Raw genomic sequence first — 19,362 nt, forward strand, 5'->3', positions numbered from 1 at the left:
GAGTGCACTCTCATCTGCAAACTGCACACACACCTGCGTTAGGAAGTGAAGCTCATTTATTCTGATATCCCAGTGAGGCACACAATCATACAGCAGAGGAAACCAAGAAGTGGCTCAACATATCAGTTTGCCGTTTGAAGCCTGAACATCCAATCAATGAGTTAATCACAACCTATAGTGTTATTGTGTATCATTGAAAATAAATCAGATGCTACAGTAACTGAAAGTTTGGGTATTGTTATGTTAGTTAGAGATGATATCTTTAGGGTTGGGAAAACAGAGTCTTGTGGTTGTCTGGAGATCCTGATCAGGCAAAACAACGTCAAAGTAAATGCGTTAGTATTGATCTGCTTCTAACCTCGATGGTCCGCAGCATGTATCTGAATGCAGGCTACATGGTGAGCAGCAGCAATCCACACTGAAAGCTCATTTGATGAACAGAAACTGAATGGCAGCTCTGATGTTTAATTCTACATCATATTAAACCAAATGCAGTATCAGGACCGTGTTCCCAAGAAGTAATTTTACTGCAGGTAGAACGCCTCAGTTGCTATTCAGGTAAAAGACATGGGTGTCTCTTTGCTCTAAGTCCATAATAATCTGTAGTTGGCTTTGAGGTAGATGAGCGTCTCCAGGTTCTTTGGTAACACGCAGCCGCGCTCTGGTAGCAGGTAGCGGCCTGCTGTAGTGAAGATGCTCTCCACCACAGTGCCACAAGCAGGTATGGTAAATGCTTGCTTGGCCACCTGGGCAAGCAGAGGAAAGTCGATAGCTTTACGTCGCCAGTAATGCAAAACTTCTTCGTCCGTGGGCTCCTCACGCAGATAAACAGCCAACTCCTGTTCCAGGCTCTTAGCCTGTGTTGTAGGTCTCTGTTTGATGAAAGAGAACAGCTTGCAGGGCCGCGACAGTGAGGAGACTGGTGATGGAGCCGGGGCAGGAGGAGTCTGGGACTGAGGATGAAGGTCTGTGTTGAGGTCTATGGGACTAGAGGCTGTGGAATGTTTGGCTAACTCTTCAATAAGAACTTGTCTGTGCCAGTCAGGGTTGCTGCTCCATGTAAGCTTGAACTGGGGGTCCAGGGTGGTGGCAGTGATGTACAGGGGGTTTTCCAGGATGGGGGCCAGCAGACGCTCTAAAGCCTGACTGAGGCCCACCAGGAGGGAGGGGCAGTGGGGTGTTGATGCCTCAGAGAGATGCTTACGGAGGCCCAGGACACAAGGCAGAGCCAGGCTGATGGACACATGTCTGTCTGTGTGTAAGTCTGCCTGTCTGTCTCCATGCACCATATCCCAGGCCTCAGTGAAGGGCTCTAACGTGTCAGTGAGCTCCCTGAGCAGGGCTCTGTCTGTGCCACCCAGCGCCATCTCTCCCGGACCACTCATCTCCTCCAGTAACTCCACTGAGTCCAGCAGCCGCCGAAGAACCTTCATTAAAACAAACAACACAATCATTAACACTGAGTGTGGAAACACTGCAGTTACTCGAGTGACCACATGAGTGTAAGCCAAACACCACAGCACAAGCATAAGAGGTTTACAACCTGGTCTTTAGGAATACTTTCCACATTGGCACGACAATTACAGGGACAATTCTCTTAGTATAACACATTTATTGTTTATTTTAAGACTTTAGTTTTGCATCATTAGGAGCATGACTGTTTTGAAAAAGAGGTAGGTGCCATCTCAGATGGAGAACTACCTGCTACCTCAGCTTTCCTCATGCTCCACCACTGTCCAAACCTGTATTAACTGGTACTTAGCTGGATTCAGGCTCTGCAAAATGGTGGAGCAGACACAAAATCAGTAAAGCCATAAATGATGTCACAGAAGGATAATGCGTCTTTTGATGTACCTCTGCTATGTGTATGCAGAAGAGGAAAAAACAACAAGCCGCTTAAAATTTAGTTCACAAGGAAACAGATGGAAGCTGACTGAGACAAACTAAGGCACATAGTTTAATGCCTGGCATCTAGCTGACTCACAAGGTAAGAAACACACTTTTGTGTTTGCATTTTCTGGCAGCATTTAAACAACAAACACACACAATTTCCTCTTATCTCCTTACAGCTAACTGTGTGTTAACTGATTATTATACTTGCCTTGAGCTGAGAAGCCCAGTCTTGTGCTGTGTCAGGGATATTTCCTGCTCCCCCCATTGTCAACCCTGGCCCATCAAACACCTGGCTGAGTTTCTCTGGTGGGACAGCTGAGGTAATGTAGTTGTAAAAACTTGCCGCCTTGGCCAGGGTGGAGGAGAGCTGTGGACAGGAGCGCAGCCCGTCTCTGACACACTGCTCCAGACTGCGAGAGAAACAATCCACCCGAGAAACTCCCAAACCCTGCTCCCACGAGTCCTCCCAGTCCACCTCCTCTCCTCTGTCACTGTGGCCATTCCTGATCTCTCGCTCCACATTGTTACCATTGTCCACCTCCTCTTCTCCAGCTATGTCTTGGCCGTTGGCATAAACAGGTGCAGCCAGGAACCCGGGAAGACTACAAGGCTTCAAGGTTGTTGTTGTTGCCAGGAAAGGGTCAGCAACAACACGGAAGGCTCTCCCTGACACGCCATGAGAGTGGCAAACTTCATCAAAATCTGCAAGGATTCGATTTCCAGAGGTGCCTCCAGTCAGTGGAAGGCACGCCAGGAGAGCTGAGCGCATCTGCCAATCAGATGTGAGAAAATGGCAGGTGACACCAAGATACCTACAGAGAATGAAAACAACAGAGAGACAGGCAGACTCTTCAGTGAGGGAGTCAAACCAAGCTGTCCGCTGCTTGTTCACAGTTTATTTTAGTACCTCCTTACCCTGAGGTGGCGCCGGATAAACCCCTCCAGAGATCCAGGCTGAGACTGAGGGCATGTGCTGAGGCCAGGGCCTGACGGGTAGCCAGCTGAGCCTGGTAGGCGTAGGCTGGAAGGAGCTGGCTCTGGATGTAGTGCTGAGGCTCAGGAGTGTAACGTGGCTCCAGGAGCTGAAGTAACTCCCTGAAGCCTAGATTCTCCACTATGGACACTGGCTGCAGGTCATGCACGATCATCTTAGCTATGGCCTCGGAGATCAGAATCTACAGCGACAAAAACATCACAGTACAGTACAGCAACTTGTTGTAAGACATTTGAGTTGGAAGTGGTGATGACACACACACACACCTGCCGTGGGTCATGTCTGTCAAATTTCGTCACCCCTCCTCCAGAGCCTCCTCCCTCTAGAGTTCCCATTCCTCCAACTCCACCTCCTCCACCCACTCCAGCACTGATGGGGAGAGTGTAGCGGGTATTCCCTCCATTGGTGGTGAAACTGTGCAGGGGGGTGGCGGTGGTGTAACCCTCTCTCTTCATATCCTTCCTTTTCACAAAGTCATCATACATGGCCTGATGTTTACGCTGTGAATAAGTGACAAAGGGGCAGGTCATTGGTTGACATGAAGAAGACTTAATAAACAGAGAAGCAACAGACTGTCTTTGCAGTCAGCTGACCCTACAAACAGTTGCTGTAGAGCCAGCTGATGCAAACAGAAATAAGAAATGTTGATCCATATGTGTCAGCAGGCACTCATGACTTTTTATTTTGAAATCATTACCTTCAGATGCGTTACGAAGTTGGACGTGACGCTCCTTTTCGCCTGGATTCTGGTGCCACAAGCCTTGCAATTGGACTCGATTTTACCATTCTCTCCTTCAAACACGATGTTAAAGTAATCCAGAATAGACACCTTCGAAACTGACGCCATTGGAGCCAACAGTCCCTCCAGTTCTGAGTCAGAATCAACTTGCAATCAAGGGCAATCGGAGACTGAGGTATCAATCTCACCTCGCCTCTGATCATGAGCGCAGGCCGCCGTGTTTACGTCCCGATCCCACATCCAAAAAACATGTAGTTACCGTTTGCGCAGACAAGAGAAATTGTACATCAAGCAGGAGCTGCGTCGCTTGCACGCTATCCCCTCTTAAAACGCAGCCACAATCAGGCTCACACAGGCTGCTGCGGATGTCTGGAGACATCAATAATATGAGGAGTCAGGCCACACATCCGCCGTCTCTGCGCTCCCATTCGCCGCTCAGGCAACAGAGAAGGAGAGGCAGCGCGCAGTGCTTCATGGAGACATACAGAACGTATTATAATTAGACCAGGAAGTACACACAATAAGCGGAGTTTCGCGTCCCAGTTCGACAGTCCCCGTCAATGTTCGGTTGCCCCCGAACTAACAGTAGCCAGATTTTCCCGGATATGGAGGAAATATATGGTAATACATTAAAAACAGAAAAAAGTATCACCAATAACCGAGCGGTACAACTATAAATAGACTCAAATAGATTCAATAATAATTAAAAGAGTTCCTTTTGTGTTTACTGCTCTGCTGTAATTTGTATAAAACACCAATAAATGTAATGTTGTGAGAAAAATCCCTTTGATGGTATGTTATTAAAGAAACCAAAAATAACACAAAGGGCACACAAACAGAAAATCCGAAATGAAGCCCTGTTTGTGTTCATGACAAAATACATACTGATGGAAAAAAAGTTACAACTTATATCCTTCAAAATAAGTCACATACTAGGAAGCAGCACAGACCATTTATTGAAAACTTCTGACCAGGTACTGCTTACAATTTGTCCAGAGAAATCATTAAATTAAGCATTCACAAACAAAACCACCACAATTTATCAGTCGAAACAGCACGAGATCATTATCATCTATCATCAAAAAACATCACACAGTAGGAAGCACTACGTCCGTGACATCCCCTTTCAGTTCCCCCAGTAAGATCACAGTTGAGTTCATTAGACTCTCAGGCATAATCTACTGACTGTCTGTGGCTTGATGTTCTGCTTTAGCCTCCTCCTGCTCTGAATCAATTGAGTTATGTAGTCTGCCATCTTGTCCCACTGAGCTGCCGAGTCTTTCTCTTGCGGTACGTTTGTTGCTCATGCTGAGCTTCAGCTCTTGTCTGATGTTCAACACTGCAGCCTGGAGCGTTGCAATCTCAGCAGACAGCTCTATTACTGTAATGTAAGAGAGAAGATGAAACGTGATGAAAGGTATTCATACAGTCTGCATGAGGTTCCTATGGGCTGAATACACATGAGAAACCGATATGAACTTGAGAGCTTGACACACAACAGCTAAACAAAACACATACAAAATACAACCAAATACAAAAACATGCTTCAAATACAATGAGTCGAACAGAGCAGACCTGATACTGTATGCAAAACTAACTTTGTTTTCAAGATACATGAAAAGAAATGAACATGCCTGCACATACTGATGTGTTAGTGTCCGAAGTACAGATAACAACCCAAAACTATACCATTTTTTTAATACTGATTCATCCCCTAGAAAGACACTTAACCCTAAGTTGCTCACAAGTGCTTTGAGTACCTTTGACTTGGTGTCAAAAAAGCACTATATACAACTTTAAAATTAATAATTCAAGTATAGATGGATTGCCATACCTTGCTTGAAAGACATCTGTGCTTGTTTAAGTGACTGTGGCACCAAAATTCCAAACCACTTCAGCGGATCTTGCTGTGGATTCTGGTCGCTTTTTTGCACTGGATTAATTTCAGGAGACTTCTCGCTACCTTCACTCTCACTTGTGTCCTTTTCTGTCTTTTTTGGTTTGTTTCTTCTCCTAACACCTGTGAAATCACACAGTGTGATAAACAAAATAAGACATTTGTTCCTAACAGATATTAACTACATACATTTGAAAATCGCATCACCTTCTTCTCTGGGTCCAATATCCTCTACAGATCTTTGATCTTTACAGGAATCGTTATTACAGTGTTGTGCAGGTCTTTCTGTGCAGAAATCGATTTTACTTGTGTCTTGTGTTCTGAAACACATGAACATAAGTCAGCAGTCAAAAACTGAATTAGCAAAACAATTCACCTAGTAGCATTTATTCAACACATATTACATTTCTCACCTCGCATGAACATAAACCAATGGCTCGATTTCACTTGCATACTGAAGCGCAGAGACCTGTTTGTTTCCCATAGAATATCGGGCCTTGGAGATAGAAAACCACCCCTGTGGGAAACACAAACTGCTCCTTTAACATATGTGCTAAAAAAGGGGCACATAACGCATCTTAGACTTTAAAACTGTGACAATAAGTGTTAGAACGACCCTTAACATCATCAGAGTATCACACTGAAATCAATCTTGGGTTCACAACAACACCTAAAAGATATTTAGGTATTGTTGGGAGGCACATGCAGTCAGAGACAAGATTAAACAAAAGAAGCTTCTCAATAACTTGATGTGTTGAATTCCAACAGACACATTTTCTGTTTTATATGATCGCACATAAATACCTTAAGACTCACACATTTAATCAGTTACTACAAACTAAGAAATCAACAAAAGTTATTGTAAAACATATTGTGCATATCCTATGCAGATAAAACATTAGGTTAGCATGCTTGCTAACAGCTCATCACTGTAGCATGCGGTTGTCTTTGCTACCTGCTCTATGAGAGAGTTGAGAGTGGCTCGTTTCGCCTCCAATAACTCGAGCTGCTCCATAAAACAGAGCAGCTTTTCGTCCAACAACAGAGAAGACTTCTCCTCTTCTGGCACACCCATACCGATTCTGTATCCTCACTTTAATACTGTCTTTATCACCAATATATATGTTAAGATTAACCAAAAGAACGTTCCGGTTTCAGCTTCCGCATCACATGACACATAACGTCACGTGATACACATCACGTGTTCAAAACTACACCGTTTTGCTTTCAAACTATTAAAGGTAAGGTTGTCATGCGTATTACTGGTTTGGACGTGGAAATAAAATAATACAAATTTCAATGTACCTTTTTAATGAACCTTCGTCAAAATACATGACACAAAACGAAAAAGGTTGTTCCCATACCGGGAGTCGAACCCGGGCCGCCTGGGTGAAAACCAGGAATCCTAACCGCTAGACCATATGGGACTGGCACCACTGTGTTGACGCGCCATTGCTTTTAAAGGAGTAAATTTGTGGGTACCGTTGTGTGATTTTGTGTAATTTGTGAAGATCTCAGTATAACAAATCGTTCATACTATGTTAGATATGCGTGTTTAGTAATAGTGCCTTCCTAACTTGATGTACTGCTAAGCATGGTTTATGACCAGTTTACACGGCAACTTGAAAACAGTGAAGGCAAACGAGTGTATAAATTATGTCGACAGACTTCCTCTCTAGAAGCCACGTGTAGAATGACTCTCCCCTTCCTACAGGCTTATGAAGCCTTCTGAGAGCGGAGTAAACATGGCTCCCAGTAGCTCGCCGTGATCGTATAGTGGTTAGTACTCTGCGTTGTGGCCGCAGCAACCCCGGTTCGAATCCGGGTCACGGCAGGAATAAATCCCTGACACGGCATGGGAGTTCTTTTTTACTCCCTTCAATTCTTAATCTGGAAAGGAACATTCAAGTGAGTTTCAAAGGTTGCAATTAAACACCATAACATGAAGCTATTACTAGTAATTTACACTATTGACATTTGGAAGGTGTTGCCATGTGTTTTACAGGCTGAACTCGGGCCGTTAAGGCGTCTTGTTATTACTGCACAGGGATCACTTGTACAAGAGCACGTATCATGCGTATAGTCGGACTATAGGCTTATTAATCGTTAAATTATTTAAATGCGTCATAGTTCACCTTCTGCTGAAATATTTTACAACTTTGCCCTAAAGACAGTATTGCCGATTATATGAGGGGAGTGACAGATACGCGTTCATTGGTGGTTTCCGATGGCAACGTCCGTGTTCCGAGATGAAGAGCCAATCAGTGATCGGCTAGATCGCATGTGCTGCTAGTTCCATGCATACAGATGTTTGATTGGTCTTTTGAAGCATGAGTCACCGCCCCTCACTGCCGTGACTTCCGTGTTTGACTTTCTCTGTGCTTATGAGAGAGTGTACTAAGAGAGATAACAAATATCTGAGTTACAGGATATTAACATTATATTTTAGTTATTGTTCAGCTTATTTGGATATTTAAGGATTAACGTCTCTGCAGCTGGACAACACGTTAGCATCACTGGTAAGAACAAAAGACACAGGTTATAGATTTTGTCTCCTGCAGACCTTCTATGCAGAACTTTACCTCTAATAACTGAGAAGGTATTACTTAGAATCTATAGGACTCAGATTACAGTAAAAGCTATTCATTGATTAAAATGAAAATTTAAAAAATTAACACTTGTTTATGTGTGCCTATTTTGTCTTTAAACAGATGATGGACGCCACTTCAACAGCTCGAGTTCATCACCCTTATTGGCCACGAGACCTCTTGATTCCTACCTATGTGGCCAATGACAGATCTATGTCAGAGATCCTGGCCTTTCTGTTTTCTGTGTCAGGAGTGTTTCTGCTTGTAACCTGGCTCATCTCTGGCCGGCAAGGGAGCACAGGGAGTCTGGGGACGTGGAGGCGTCTGGCTGTGTGCTGGTTTGCTGTTTGTGGTTTCATCCATGGCGTCATTGAGGGCTGGTTCTCAATGTATTATGACATTATTCCAGGAGACCAGAGCTTCCTGTCACAGCTCTGTAAGTACAAGTGAAAATATATTCAGAAAAGTGCTTCAATGTTAATGGGAAAAGTGCATTTTAGGTCCATATATTTCATATTTTTCTCTCACAGGGAAAGAGTATTCCAAAGGAGACAGCCGATATGTAATGTGAGTTCATTTTTGCATTGAATTTTGCTTACAAGGAGGAGCTGTGACTAATATTTCTTTTCTCTGCAGTGCCGACAACTTTACCGTTTGTATGGAGACGGTCACTGCCTGGTTATGGGGCCCATTCAGCTTTTGGACTGTATATGCTTTTTTGTCCAATAAGCCCTATAGATTTGTCCTGCAGCTCATCATTTCATTAGGTACAAACACATAATACATCTCTTTACATGACATACCTACATGAGTGTTTGTTAATCAGTACTTAAAAGTTATTTTTCATGTGACCCCAGGTCAGCTGTATGGAGCAGTGCTTTACTTCTTCACAGAGCACAGAGACGGCTACGCTCACAGCGAGCTGGGCCATCCGATCTACTTCTGGTTCTACTTTGTGTTCATGAACGTATTGTGGATCATCATACCTCTGGCGCTCATTCTGGATGCATGGAGACATCTGTCAGCCGCCCAGAGACACACAGACAACACAAAGTCACACAAGAGCAAGGCACAGTGAGCAGCAAGGTGGCGACCATGCAGGACAATTACCACAAGGAATACAGTTTGTATTGTTGAGTGAAAAGACATTATATCCCTTAAAAATAAATGTTCTTATGCTGCTTACATAAAAGATTTGAATTTTGTTGTTTATATTAGTGCTGCCTTTATATTCATTCACCACATGGTCTTGATCAGACTGTAGGGGTCAGTGCAGATCATTGCAGGGACAGTAAGCCTGGAGTAGCAGCGTCCTCTGCTGGACAAACTATGTCTAACCACATTAAACATGAAAATTTAACGCAGTATTCTCTTTCTATGTGAATGCCGTTAACTCAGAAAGCATAGTAAGACACAACAAAGACGCAAAGGTTTGCTTCCCACTAACAGGGGACTCTTGAAGAGCTGATGGCCTTTCGTCTTACGGCCTCCTAATATTATCGAAAAACATGACGAACGCTTATGAAACTTCTAGGGGTGTAACCGCACGCAACAAATTACGAAATAATTGACACATAAACACTAATTATTACCGTTTTGACGCTACAGAACGATGGAGAGGGTAACACAAGCTCATCACTAGCCGAAATAGCTCAGTTGGGAGAGCGTTAGACTGAAGATCTAAAGGTCCCTGGTTCGATCCCGGGTTTCGGCATTTTGATGCCCCTCCAACCACTTCTTAATGTCTTTATGTGATATGTAATATCTTTATGTTTCCGTGTCCAGTCGTTCATGTTGCAGAACAGGCCAATCGCTGAAGGAAACTTACGTTTTGAAAACCAATCAAATCGGGAACTCCATCTTCCAGACAACAAATCACATTGGGAAGTCCATTTTCTGACAACCAATTGCATTGCGTGGTTCTATTTCGTTGACGCGTCAAATCTGTCAATGCTACTACGGACACACACTGAATCTGGCTGTTGTGTTTGAGGCTATTTGCGTTTTTTGTATCAGTTTTTGAACAACATAAGACACTCATTTACCTACTGCGATAGCGGCCCGGTTTCCCTATACGGAGAACTATTACCATAACTTCGCCATAGTTTATCCAATGTTTATCCAGGTTGTGAAACGGTATTCACAAGATTTTTTATCCCAACCTGAAAAATTCCAACGCTGACAAGAGTTCTGAGAAGCTGTTCCGTCAGTCTGCAAGCGATTTTGTTTCAGAAGCAGGGACCATTTTGCCTATGACTATACTTTACTTTTGTACTTTTTTTGTAAACCTAGAGCCCTAGGATTAGATTGATTCTTAACATGTACAGGTTCCCATTTCAGATGTCAAATGAAAACCTAACATGCAACAAGAGTAGTTTTCTAACTAAAATGCTGAAACACTCAATGTAGGTTTTAGTTTTTTCTTCTTTTACACTGCTAATACTTCTATACCATGTGCAATATGTTTCCGGATGTTAAACATTAAAATTCAACTACTCCTCTGATTAAAAAAAGTACTCAGACACAGGGCATTTTCTCACTATCACAAACATAATATCAAAATATGTCCAAACTTTCAGCCTTAGTAGGTCACAAAGTTTGACCTGAACTGAATATAATTAAACAACAAAACGTTTACTAGAAGAAAAGAGTTCAAATTTTGATAGCTTTGGATAGGTTTCAATCCTGCACCCTCTTCTTTCTTTTATGAACGAAAATGTTTGACTGAACTGACTTCCTTAAACCAAGTTAATGTGCTCATGTTACCTACATGTTGTAGGCCCAATACTGTGCAGTCAGCACATTTACATTTTCTCAGGGTATTACTTGTGAACACATTAAAAACTACCTCACTGTCTCTCTGGATGCAGTTCACATATAGGCAGCACAGAGCTGGGAGACTGACATGCGGCTACACATTAAAGCCTTTATTTCTGGTCTGAGGCAGTTACAGGTGTGGTGAATCATGACAAGAAATATATTATTCTTCTGATAATATTTCATCTTCAGCTGAACATCTTGCTGAGTCTCAGTCCAAGCTGTGCGTTTGTCTCTTTCTCTCTGCTTGTTATTTCTTTAAGTGCCTTCAAAGCAGCTGGCATGTCTGGTTGCAGCTCCAGCAATTTCTTATATGCCTTTTTGGCCTCGTCCAGCTCATTCAACATCTGGCATGCTTGGCCCAGCCTGTACCAGGCTTTAGCACCACCAGGTTCCAACTGCGTAGCTTTAGCAGCACTAGCCCTAGCTTGCTCTGGTTGCTTCAGTTTTAGCTGGCACAGAGACAAATTTGAGTGGAGCTCCGCTTTGATCATATTGAATTCATCAGCCGAAGGAGGTTGTTGTGTTTCTTCAGTAGTGTTTGTGTCTCTCTGTGTCTCTTGAGCTTTTTTCTCCTGTTCTTTAACATGGCTGCAGAGAGTGATGAGGAGTTTCAGGGCCCGGCTGTAGCTGTCTGCAGCTCCCCACACATCTCCGCTCCTAAATCTCACTCCACCCCTCTCTTTGTGTGACTTCACCCACTGCCATTTTTCACCAGGAGACATTTCCCAAGATTCCTTGCCTGGTGTAAAAGTTTGGAGTTCAACTGTGGCACATAGAGGAAGGTTTCCACCCGAGGATTGGGGAACAGTGACACCTGGTCCATTCTCTACAGGAGTAAGTAGTATCTGAGGGGCCAAAAACAACAGTTAGATCTGCCATATACTTTTATTGTTAAGAGGGGGAAAATAATAATGAAATAATGTTCTTGGCAATCAAATGATTGGATTTTCACCTGCATAGAGGGTGGTATTAATGTGATTTAAAACAACATATTTACTGACAGTACTGAGTAGATTAAAGTGTAAGGTCATAGTTTTGTCACAAGTTTGTCTGCTATTATATAATAAAACACACCACAAACTCTTACCTCACATTTCTCCTCAGCTTTCATTCCCTCTAAACATGCTTCTGTGATGTCACAATGACCCTCTCCTAACCTCAGTGTTGTCCAGTCACCCAGAGGTACCTGTAGCACAGAGTCTTGACACCTTTGGAATGGTGTGGGCACTGATTCTGTAACATCATTAAATGTTTGGTCAGGTTGGGCTGACACTTTATCATCTGTCTTTTCAGTCTCTGCTTCATCGGTTTTCGCTTTGAGCCGCACACGGACTCGACACAGTGAACCCAACCGTGGACCATAGCTGGATAAATATGCTAGAGAAGAGAGAAAGAGACATGATGTGAAGTACTCCAAAGTTTCACTCTTTTAAAAACCTAGACAGCCTTAAATCCTTTAAGGCTTTTAAAAAGCATCATACATGCAACATTTCCAGAGTTAGAAACAGCGGGTTGACTTCCCACATGAGTATGTTTCTGCTGGACCTTCCAGAGGCCACTGGGACACACGGACAGCCAGGAAGTGACATCAACAGCCTCAGCATTACTCTGTAGTGTTTCTGGGAGGTGAATGGGTTCCATCACTGTGAAAAATAATCAGAGATGAAAAAAGTGATCATCTGTGGGGACACAGATTGTAAAACACATGAAAATAAACTTGAATAAACATTAAAAAAAAAACAATATACCATCAGTGTTTTCTATTTTCTAACCAAGTTAAAGACAGTGTGTGAATTATTGCCTTTCTTTGTGGAAAAAAATTGAATGATTCAGAGAAACCTGAACAATTACATATACCTCAGCAAACAGTTTAAGAGCAACTCAAACGTCCTAATTGAGCAAATCTGTCAACAAAACTGAACACAGTAACCCTCATGGAAGCAGGACTCTATGCTGTTTATAATACAGATAAAGGTGTACCTCCAATAACCTTTCCCATACATGTATGTGTCAACAGTCACATATCCATAGACATTATTTTACCAAGCCGTAAATCGCGCCTAACTCACATTAGCCTGTTAACAAAGTAAACAGACCAGCGTTAGATAGCATCTGGTAGCTACTTACAAAGCAGCTCTATATCAGCATTACACATAATACGAGTTTAAGGCTCTCGGGTTACGCTAAGTCGTCCTCTTACTTCAAACACATACGTGATATGATACCCGCTTCTCCATTAACAGAAAAGTGATACGCAGACAGCCAAGTGAGGATATAAAAATATAAAAACAATCAAGTACTTCCTGCTTTCTTCTTCTTCTTCTTTTGCCTCTTACGCTGCTTCTACTTATTCTTCGTTGTGTATAATATAGGAGCGCATTACTGCCACCTACCGGACCGGAGAAGTACTACGACCAACGCAGCATAATAAACGATAATCCTCGTCAACTGAGAAGCTCTACACACTGCAGGGCACAACAGCAAACATAACCACATAGAAAAACATATAGAGCTATTTTAGTGGTATAATTAGAGTTATCAAATGAAGATTATAAGTTTCCTGTCTGTAAGTCAATGACACAACTGTGAAAATAGAGTTAAAAGTAAACAAACAAATAAGAAACAAATTTACATAATATTTTGTCACCCGTATGTCTACTTAACAGAGGCATACAAATATAATTGGTTGTTATTTAGTCAGTTATTGTTATTTTATATGTTGTGGGGGATGCAAACTGTATTGTGCCTTGGATTAAATTTATTGGTACTGATGGTTATGCTTGGTTCTCAAAGTAGTATAATTCTGCCAAGTGAATTATAACAATTTACACCTCGGTCTGTGGAGTGATTTTATCTTGTGCCACTCATGTTTTAAGCCCATGTGTCACTCTATCCTGTCAGTAGGAGGTAGAGGTCTTCCCAGATATTAAAACGTATTTACAGGATAAAATGCAGATTCAGGTCGAACAATTAAAGAAATTGGTGAAAACAGCAGTGACAAATCAACCTGTATGTTCATGACAAAGTCAATGACCTGGAGTGCCAATATAATCTAATATAAAGATAGTTTCAATCAATTTTGTTATAAACATTTCCAGTAGAGGTCTCTCTCTCCCCAGCAGTATGACAGAACAGGTATATTACATACTACACAAAGCACATGGCATGTGTAATTAGCTTGTTGATGTAATGTAATTTCTGATGTTTTGAAATGTGCTTAAAAACAGATTTATATCATGTATTGCCAGATGCTTGTAGCATGTGTGTTTCTGTATTCACTGTTTTCTCCTGCCCTTCCTCTTGTCTAACACACAAAGATAACCAGAACCTTCACTTCTTTAATCTTCCTACATGTGTTACCCATATCATCTCTTTGTCCTCAGCTTCTCTGACCTGCCCTCCACCCCACCTTCCTCTTGGCTCCCACTGACTTCCCAGCTGGCTTCTTGTGAAACATCTCTGTGGGTAAGTTCAGGAGTATGTATCCCAGGGCCCGTGAACTGACTCAATGCTCCTGCCAGTGGTCGGGTCCAGGGAACAGCTGCAGCATCATCAGTAGCCAGGGCTTAGAGTTGCTGGGAAGGTTGGTGTGACCTCTGAGAGGTTCAACATGCGTCATTCAGGGAGAAGGTGGAGTATGACAGGTGAACAACAAATGTACCAGAGAAAAGGAGATTAAAGGGTAGATAGATAGATAGATAGATAGATAGATAGATAGATAGATAGATAGATAGATAGATAGATAGATAGATAGATAGATAGATAGATAGATAGATAGATAGATAAAAACTGCTTAACATAGTAGTATGGGTTTTTTTCTTATGAAAGTAACTCCCAGTTTGCTTGTAATCCCTCTATAGCACATTCACTTGTATGCTCACACACACACAGAATACACACACGCAACCTCCACGACCCTGGCTGATCAGGGGCTAACTCGTAAACAGATCGGGCCACACGGCAGGGTGTTTATCCCTCACAGAGAAAGGGGCCGCAGCGCACGCTGCTGTCCCTGCTGCATGTGTGTGTTAACTTTAACTGAAGCTAGTTTTACTCTGTCTGGGCTGTTTGTTGTTTAGACTGAAAAACACTGACACCAGTTGAACTCACTGTGAAGGCAGAACCTTTATCATAGGTGAATCCCACACTCCCCATGAGATAATTTAGACTCATCTATTATACAACAGTGTTACTGTTGGTATTGCGAGGAAAATGTTACACTGGACGAATGTCCTGCGAGCCAGACAGGAGTCTAATTTATTGAGGTTGCAGGTCAAGTGGAGATCAAGGCTGATTATAGCCGCTGAAAACAAGGGTCAAGAGAGCAGCAGGGTGAAAGGTATCATTCCACCACCAACGCACCAGTTTATAAGAGATATTGTGTGCTCCACAAAAAATGTGTGATAAGTGTCGCTTTTACACCAATCAATACAAAAAGTCAATCTTGGTGCATGGCCTTCAATCATTCAGAGTGATTGCCAGCAGCGTTGTGCAATAAAGTAAAATATGACTTTATTCTTCCATTAGCAGTGATGGAGCAGAGTCTGCCAGGTCAGGGCTATTCATCTACATTATAATGTCATGATGAGATGGCTCCAACTGCAGGAGAGAAAACGCTCCCTGTTTAACTCCCAGGGTAACAAGACATCATAGTATTGCATCTTTGTATGGCAAGAGAAGTGTTTACATACAAAGAGGCTGCACATTAACATGTTCAGCTCCTAGGGTAGCTGTGATGTGTGCATCAACTGTCATTAAAACATACAATTTATGCCTTTTGACACAGAGGGAATGTTAATAATGCTTCTTTTCTTTCTTTATGCTCACATGTCAATGACTTCTGGTGAACACAGGAGCTTTTAGAGGCAAAAAGATAAATCAGTCAGTACTTATGGACAGAAGAATTTCAGTTTGGTTGTAGGTCTTCATCTTTTGTGCCAAATAAAGATGGCATCATAGATATCAACTCCTGTAGATCTCAAATGCAGGAGTAGAAATAGTAGAACACATTGTGATGTGTGCTGCTGTTACAAAAATTAGGAGAAGACCTTTGTTGTTAAGAATTATCATCCTCACACATGTGTCTTACAGATGAACTAAACAGGAATGAAATTAGAGTGGAAGATGATTGTGATGATCTTGGGGCCATGCGTAACTGAAGGTGATTTGTGGAAAAGCTTAGATAAAGTGCTTTATTCACACCACTACATGATGACTTTTTTGAGTTTTGGAATCATTTCTCCAGGAAATGACAGCGACTCACTGAAATTTGGCACTGAATTAAATTTCATGTGGACTTTGAACTTAATTAAATTAAAAGAGAAAAGTTGAACCTTTGAAGCAGCATCTCAGATACGCACAACTTCCTCCTTTCTCCTGTGTGACCAAGTCAAATGATTACATCTTCTGCCCCCCACAGACACACGTGCACACAAAGTGTGCTGCTAAAATGCCATTACTGAACACATTTAAAACACAGCACTGATATCTATGAGCATGTGCCCACCAGCAATATGGAGAATCTGGAATTAAGTATGGGTAAATTAGTTTTATCTGGAGCGTAAAGTGGCTCCTTAACTCCATTATATTGTTTCTCTGGGGGCCAGTAACAGAGTTGGACTTGCATGGCTTGAGTAGGAACCCACTGAGGGGAGGAGATGGCTATCAGGAGCCAGAGGGCAGATGGGGGGACCGTTTTTATCGACACACATGCTGTAATGGGGTCTTCCTGTCAGAGCGCCTGAGGAGATTCTTTTGACAGTACTTTCATGTGTTCATGTTCTGTGATCAGAGAAAGTCACAGTGGGCCATTAGGGCTCCGCACGCATGCATTCAAGCACACATCTGGATATACTTCTCAGTTATACCTACATTCACTCTGGCAGTCCATGTGACCTTTAAATACTGTCTAGGAACTTTTAGATAAAGCCAGTTAGACCTCCACAAGTAAAAGTCTGCTGTGGTGGCTCAAACACCTGCCACTCGTTGTACTCTGCTATGTCCATGATTTCAGGAAATAAACGATTGTCAGTGTAATCAGTACAAAACGTATCAGTCTTTTTTAATACAGCCTGTTAGAGGGTTTAGTGTTTAAATGACAAATCCAAAAAGATTTTACAGCTGTGTTCAGGAGATGCCTTCTATGTAAGAGCTTGAGCGTTAACCTTGAACACATGGATGTGACCAGTTGTGGATTTTACTATAGTGACATGGTTTATATGAGATTCTTAAAGTCAACAGTCACGTCAGCAGACCTGCAGCAACACACCAAAGCCCTGGAAACATATTGTTTTCTGTTATTGGTGACACTGACAATACTTGAAACCATCAAGACAGGCAAATGATGCAAAAAAAAATAAATTGAACTATGTGGCTTGTAATTTTGCCTTAAAGCCTAATCAGAATTTTAGAAATGAGTACCAACACGAAGCCTCCTGTAACCTAAAAAATATACAGGGCAGTATGAGGAGAGGGCAGAAAAGGCAGCCCACCCATTGCAGTCCAACATGCGGAGGGCAGATGTACAGGCGGGTGCACAGGGCTACTTTCAGAGTACAAAAGGTTGGTCTAAATAAGACCCAGCTGATGTTGCTGTTTTCTCCTCAGACCCAGCCCTCTTGTTCTCCAGTCCTTCATCGCTCACTCATCTTTGTAGGCCTCTATTACTAATCCTCTCACACTGTTCGACCTCTGACTTGGTGATCATACGTTTTCACATCTCTCCCCCCTCTTTTGTTCTGCTCTGAGCAGGTGTATGTGTGGCAGATCCCAGGGGAGCAGGTAAAGTATAAATCTATAGCAGCTCTGACATCTCACAGCCTCTGGTTCCCATTTGGCCTGATGCCCTGCAATCAGTCACTCCTCTGCTCTTCTCCTTTCCTTTCTTTCCTGTTCAATGTTCTCATTCTGGAGATGCTTCCAAAACCTTGTGAAGAAAAAGAATTAATATCATGTGTTTCACAAACACCCACGTCCAAACCAATGATATCTAGCCCCGATCACCTCTCCTTTGTTTTTTATCCTGCCGTGTAAGCGGTAGTGTTAAATTGACATGCAGTTTTAATGATAACATGAGCAGGCTTAGAGAGTACTGCTGCTGACAGCTTGCAGCAGCAAAACTGGCAGGGGATGACTTCCCACTCTGTTCTTTCATCTTTAGTCATATCAGCTTGATCAGTGAAACCGCTTAATGTGGACATGTGTTTCTGCCTGCTAACAGCTTGCTACAGGGCATAAATGCACACATACACACTGAATGGGTACGAGAACGTCTGTTTTAAATCTCACACAGAGCTGACTGATAAGGCAGTCCATAAGATTCACAAGACCTTTAATCTGACATTCAAGCAGCATCATTCTGGAGCACTTGTGGTGCAAAACCCCTTTTGGAACCTGATCTTACTACATGAAGAAGAACTCAGTTTAAGGGTTTTACAACAAGTTCCAATGAATGAATAAGGAAAAAGAAATCTGTTTAATGTATACTCCACAGATGCAAATGAAAATGTGAGCATGTGCTGGTGAGTCTCTGTGAGAAAACAAACAGCCTGTTTCCCAAAATGTCAGGTCCAAGTTGGACAGCCAAGTGAGGTTTGAGAAGGACATGACAGTTAAGACAGGAAAGTGAGAGAGCTCGGTGCAGAACCATGGAGAGACAGGCGACCACCAAAGAAGACTTTGGAGTTGGATTAGAAGCACATGGTGAAATGTTCAGGCATTGAAACATTTGTGTATGACGACCCTGCAGGTCTGGTAGGAGAGGTCAGATGTACATTAGGAGACTCCCAGGAGACGATGGTGTAAGATATCTACTGCAGAAATGAACACAACAAACAATGATGCATGTTGCAGCAAGAATCAGTGAGACAACAAGAAATTATTCAGAATGTCCACTGCACAAGAGTTCACAACAGAGAAATGCAACATGTATTTCATAGAACTTATCTTGGCTGATCCTTACAAAAAAACATCTGCTTGGGGCCCCATGTCATGTTAAAGCTCACCAAACTGTCATGAAAGAACTGTTGTTAACAAAGCCTTACAGGGACCAAAAAGTACTTAAACACGCTTTAAGCAAGGGCCAACTAATCTGTTGTTTGCGCCTGTGCGAGAGATATGAACAAGCAATTAAAGTGACGGAGAATCAGCTAAAAAGTCGCTAACATGAATCTGACAGGAGGCTGACTGTTGCCAACAGTGCAAAACTGCAAAATAGGGCCATAAACACTCACCGGGGGCCCAACATGGCCAACAGGCTTAACCAATACGTCTTTCGACAAGCATTAGAATATCTTGATTGTCGTGGACTCTGAAAATGATGATTGTGTGGGCGTGGTAGCAAAGACTGGAATGTTTGTTTCGTAAAAACATATTACGAAACAAACATCTGTCACTGACAACAAGCTTTTGTCATTTTAATGACATCCATGTT

General features: G+C 42.4%; 4 protein-coding genes and 3 non-coding genes across 7 annotated transcripts; 3 read left to right on the plus strand and 4 right to left on the minus strand.

Moving 5' to 3' along the window:
* Positions 1–449: 449 nt before the first annotated feature.
* LOC114439022 (uncharacterized) lies at positions 450–4,105 on the minus strand. The gene is made up of 5 exons (XM_028410734.1): positions 3,585–4,105; positions 3,154–3,387; positions 2,809–3,068; positions 2,102–2,705; positions 450–1,427 (listed from the first exon to the last, which is right to left on the minus strand). Exons 1-5 carry the CDS (start codon positions 3,732–3,734, stop codon positions 585–587), a joined length of 2,091 nt encoding a protein of 696 aa, XP_028266535.1. The 5' UTR covers positions 3,735–4,105; the 3' UTR covers positions 450–584.
* Positions 4,106–4,567: 462 nt separating this feature from the next.
* Positions 4,568–6,694, minus strand: vma22 (vacuolar ATPase assembly factor VMA22). Its single transcript, XM_028410735.1, has 5 exons — positions 6,479–6,694; positions 5,937–6,040; positions 5,731–5,843; positions 5,461–5,646; positions 4,568–5,007 (listed from the first exon to the last, which is right to left on the minus strand). The coding sequence occupies exons 1-5, from the start codon at positions 6,596–6,598 to the stop codon at positions 4,805–4,807; spliced, it is 726 nt and encodes a 241-aa protein (XP_028266536.1). The 5' UTR covers positions 6,599–6,694; the 3' UTR covers positions 4,568–4,804.
* A 184-nt stretch (positions 6,695–6,878) lies between these two features.
* Positions 6,879–6,950, minus strand: trnae-uuc (transfer RNA glutamic acid (anticodon UUC)). Its single transcript has one exon. It is a non-coding gene; the product is annotated as a tRNA-Glu (tRNA).
* Positions 6,951–7,285: 335 nt separating this feature from the next.
* trnah-gug (transfer RNA histidin (anticodon GUG)) lies at positions 7,286–7,357 on the plus strand. Its single transcript has one exon. It is a non-coding gene; the product is annotated as a tRNA-His (tRNA).
* A 529-nt stretch (positions 7,358–7,886) lies between these two features.
* On the plus strand, positions 7,887–9,303 carry ebp (EBP cholestenol delta-isomerase). Its single transcript, XM_028410736.1, has 5 exons — positions 7,887–8,042; positions 8,235–8,547; positions 8,642–8,678; positions 8,748–8,878; positions 8,969–9,303. The coding sequence occupies exons 2-5, from the start codon at positions 8,235–8,237 to the stop codon at positions 9,187–9,189; spliced, it is 702 nt and encodes a 233-aa protein (XP_028266537.1). The 5' UTR covers positions 7,887–8,042; the 3' UTR covers positions 9,190–9,303.
* A 449-nt stretch (positions 9,304–9,752) lies between these two features.
* Positions 9,753–9,825, plus strand: trnaf-gaa (transfer RNA phenylalanine (anticodon GAA)). Its single transcript has one exon. It is a non-coding gene; the product is annotated as a tRNA-Phe (tRNA).
* A 1,192-nt stretch (positions 9,826–11,017) lies between these two features.
* On the minus strand, positions 11,018–13,263 carry fkbpl (FKBP prolyl isomerase like). The gene is made up of 4 exons (XM_028410194.1): positions 13,232–13,263; positions 12,482–12,574; positions 12,019–12,308; positions 11,018–11,776 (listed from the first exon to the last, which is right to left on the minus strand). Coding segments are annotated over exons 1-4 (1,044 nt in total). The 5' UTR covers positions 13,233–13,263; the 3' UTR covers positions 11,018–11,116.
* Positions 13,264–19,362: the final 6,099 nt, after the last annotated feature.

The sequence above is a fragment of the Parambassis ranga genome, chromosome 7 (assembly GCF_900634625.1).
Source record: "Parambassis ranga chromosome 7, fParRan2.1, whole genome shotgun sequence".
NCBI classification, from domain to species: domain Eukaryota; kingdom Metazoa; phylum Chordata; class Actinopteri; family Ambassidae; genus Parambassis; species Parambassis ranga.

Coding starts and splice junctions, on each gene's coding strand:
- LOC114439022 (XM_028410734.1), bottom strand. CDS start 3,734: ATGGCGTCAGTTTCGAAGGTGTCTATTCTGGATTACTTTAACATCGTG. Junction 3,069..3,153: donor ACAGACATGACCCACGGCAG/GTGTGTGTGTGT, acceptor TTGTCGCTGTAG/ATTCTGATCTCCGAGGCCAT. Junction 1,428..2,101: donor ACTGGGCTTCTCAGCTCAAG/GCAAGTATAATA, acceptor GTTTTAATGAAG/GTTCTTCGGCGGCTGCTGGA.
- fkbpl (XM_028410194.1), bottom strand. Junction 12,309..12,481: donor CGTGTGTCCCAGTGGCCTCT/GGAAGGTCCAGC, acceptor TCTCTTCTCTAG/CATATTTATCCAGCTATGGT. Junction 11,777..12,018: donor AAGCTGAGGAGAAATGTGAG/GTAAGAGTTTGT, acceptor TTGGCCCCTCAG/ATACTACTTACTCCTGTAGA.
- vma22 (XM_028410735.1), bottom strand. CDS start 6,598: ATGGGTGTGCCAGAAGAGGAGAAGTCTTCTCTGTTGTTGGACGAAAAG. Junction 6,041..6,478: donor TCAACTCTCTCATAGAGCAG/GTAGCAAAGACA, acceptor TGTTTCCCACAG/GGGTGGTTTTCTATCTCCAA. Junction 5,844..5,936: donor TTGGTTTATGTTCATGCGAG/GTGAGAAATGTA, acceptor CATGTGTTTCAG/AACACAAGACACAAGTAAAA.
- ebp (XM_028410736.1), top strand. CDS start 8,235: ATGATGGACGCCACTTCAACAGCTCGAGTTCATCACCCTTATTGGCCA. Junction 8,548..8,641: donor GAGCTTCCTGTCACAGCTCT/GTAAGTACAAGT, acceptor TTTCTCTCACAG/GGAAAGAGTATTCCAAAGGA. Junction 8,879..8,968: donor GCAGCTCATCATTTCATTAG/GTACAAACACAT, acceptor ATGTGACCCCAG/GTCAGCTGTATGGAGCAGTG.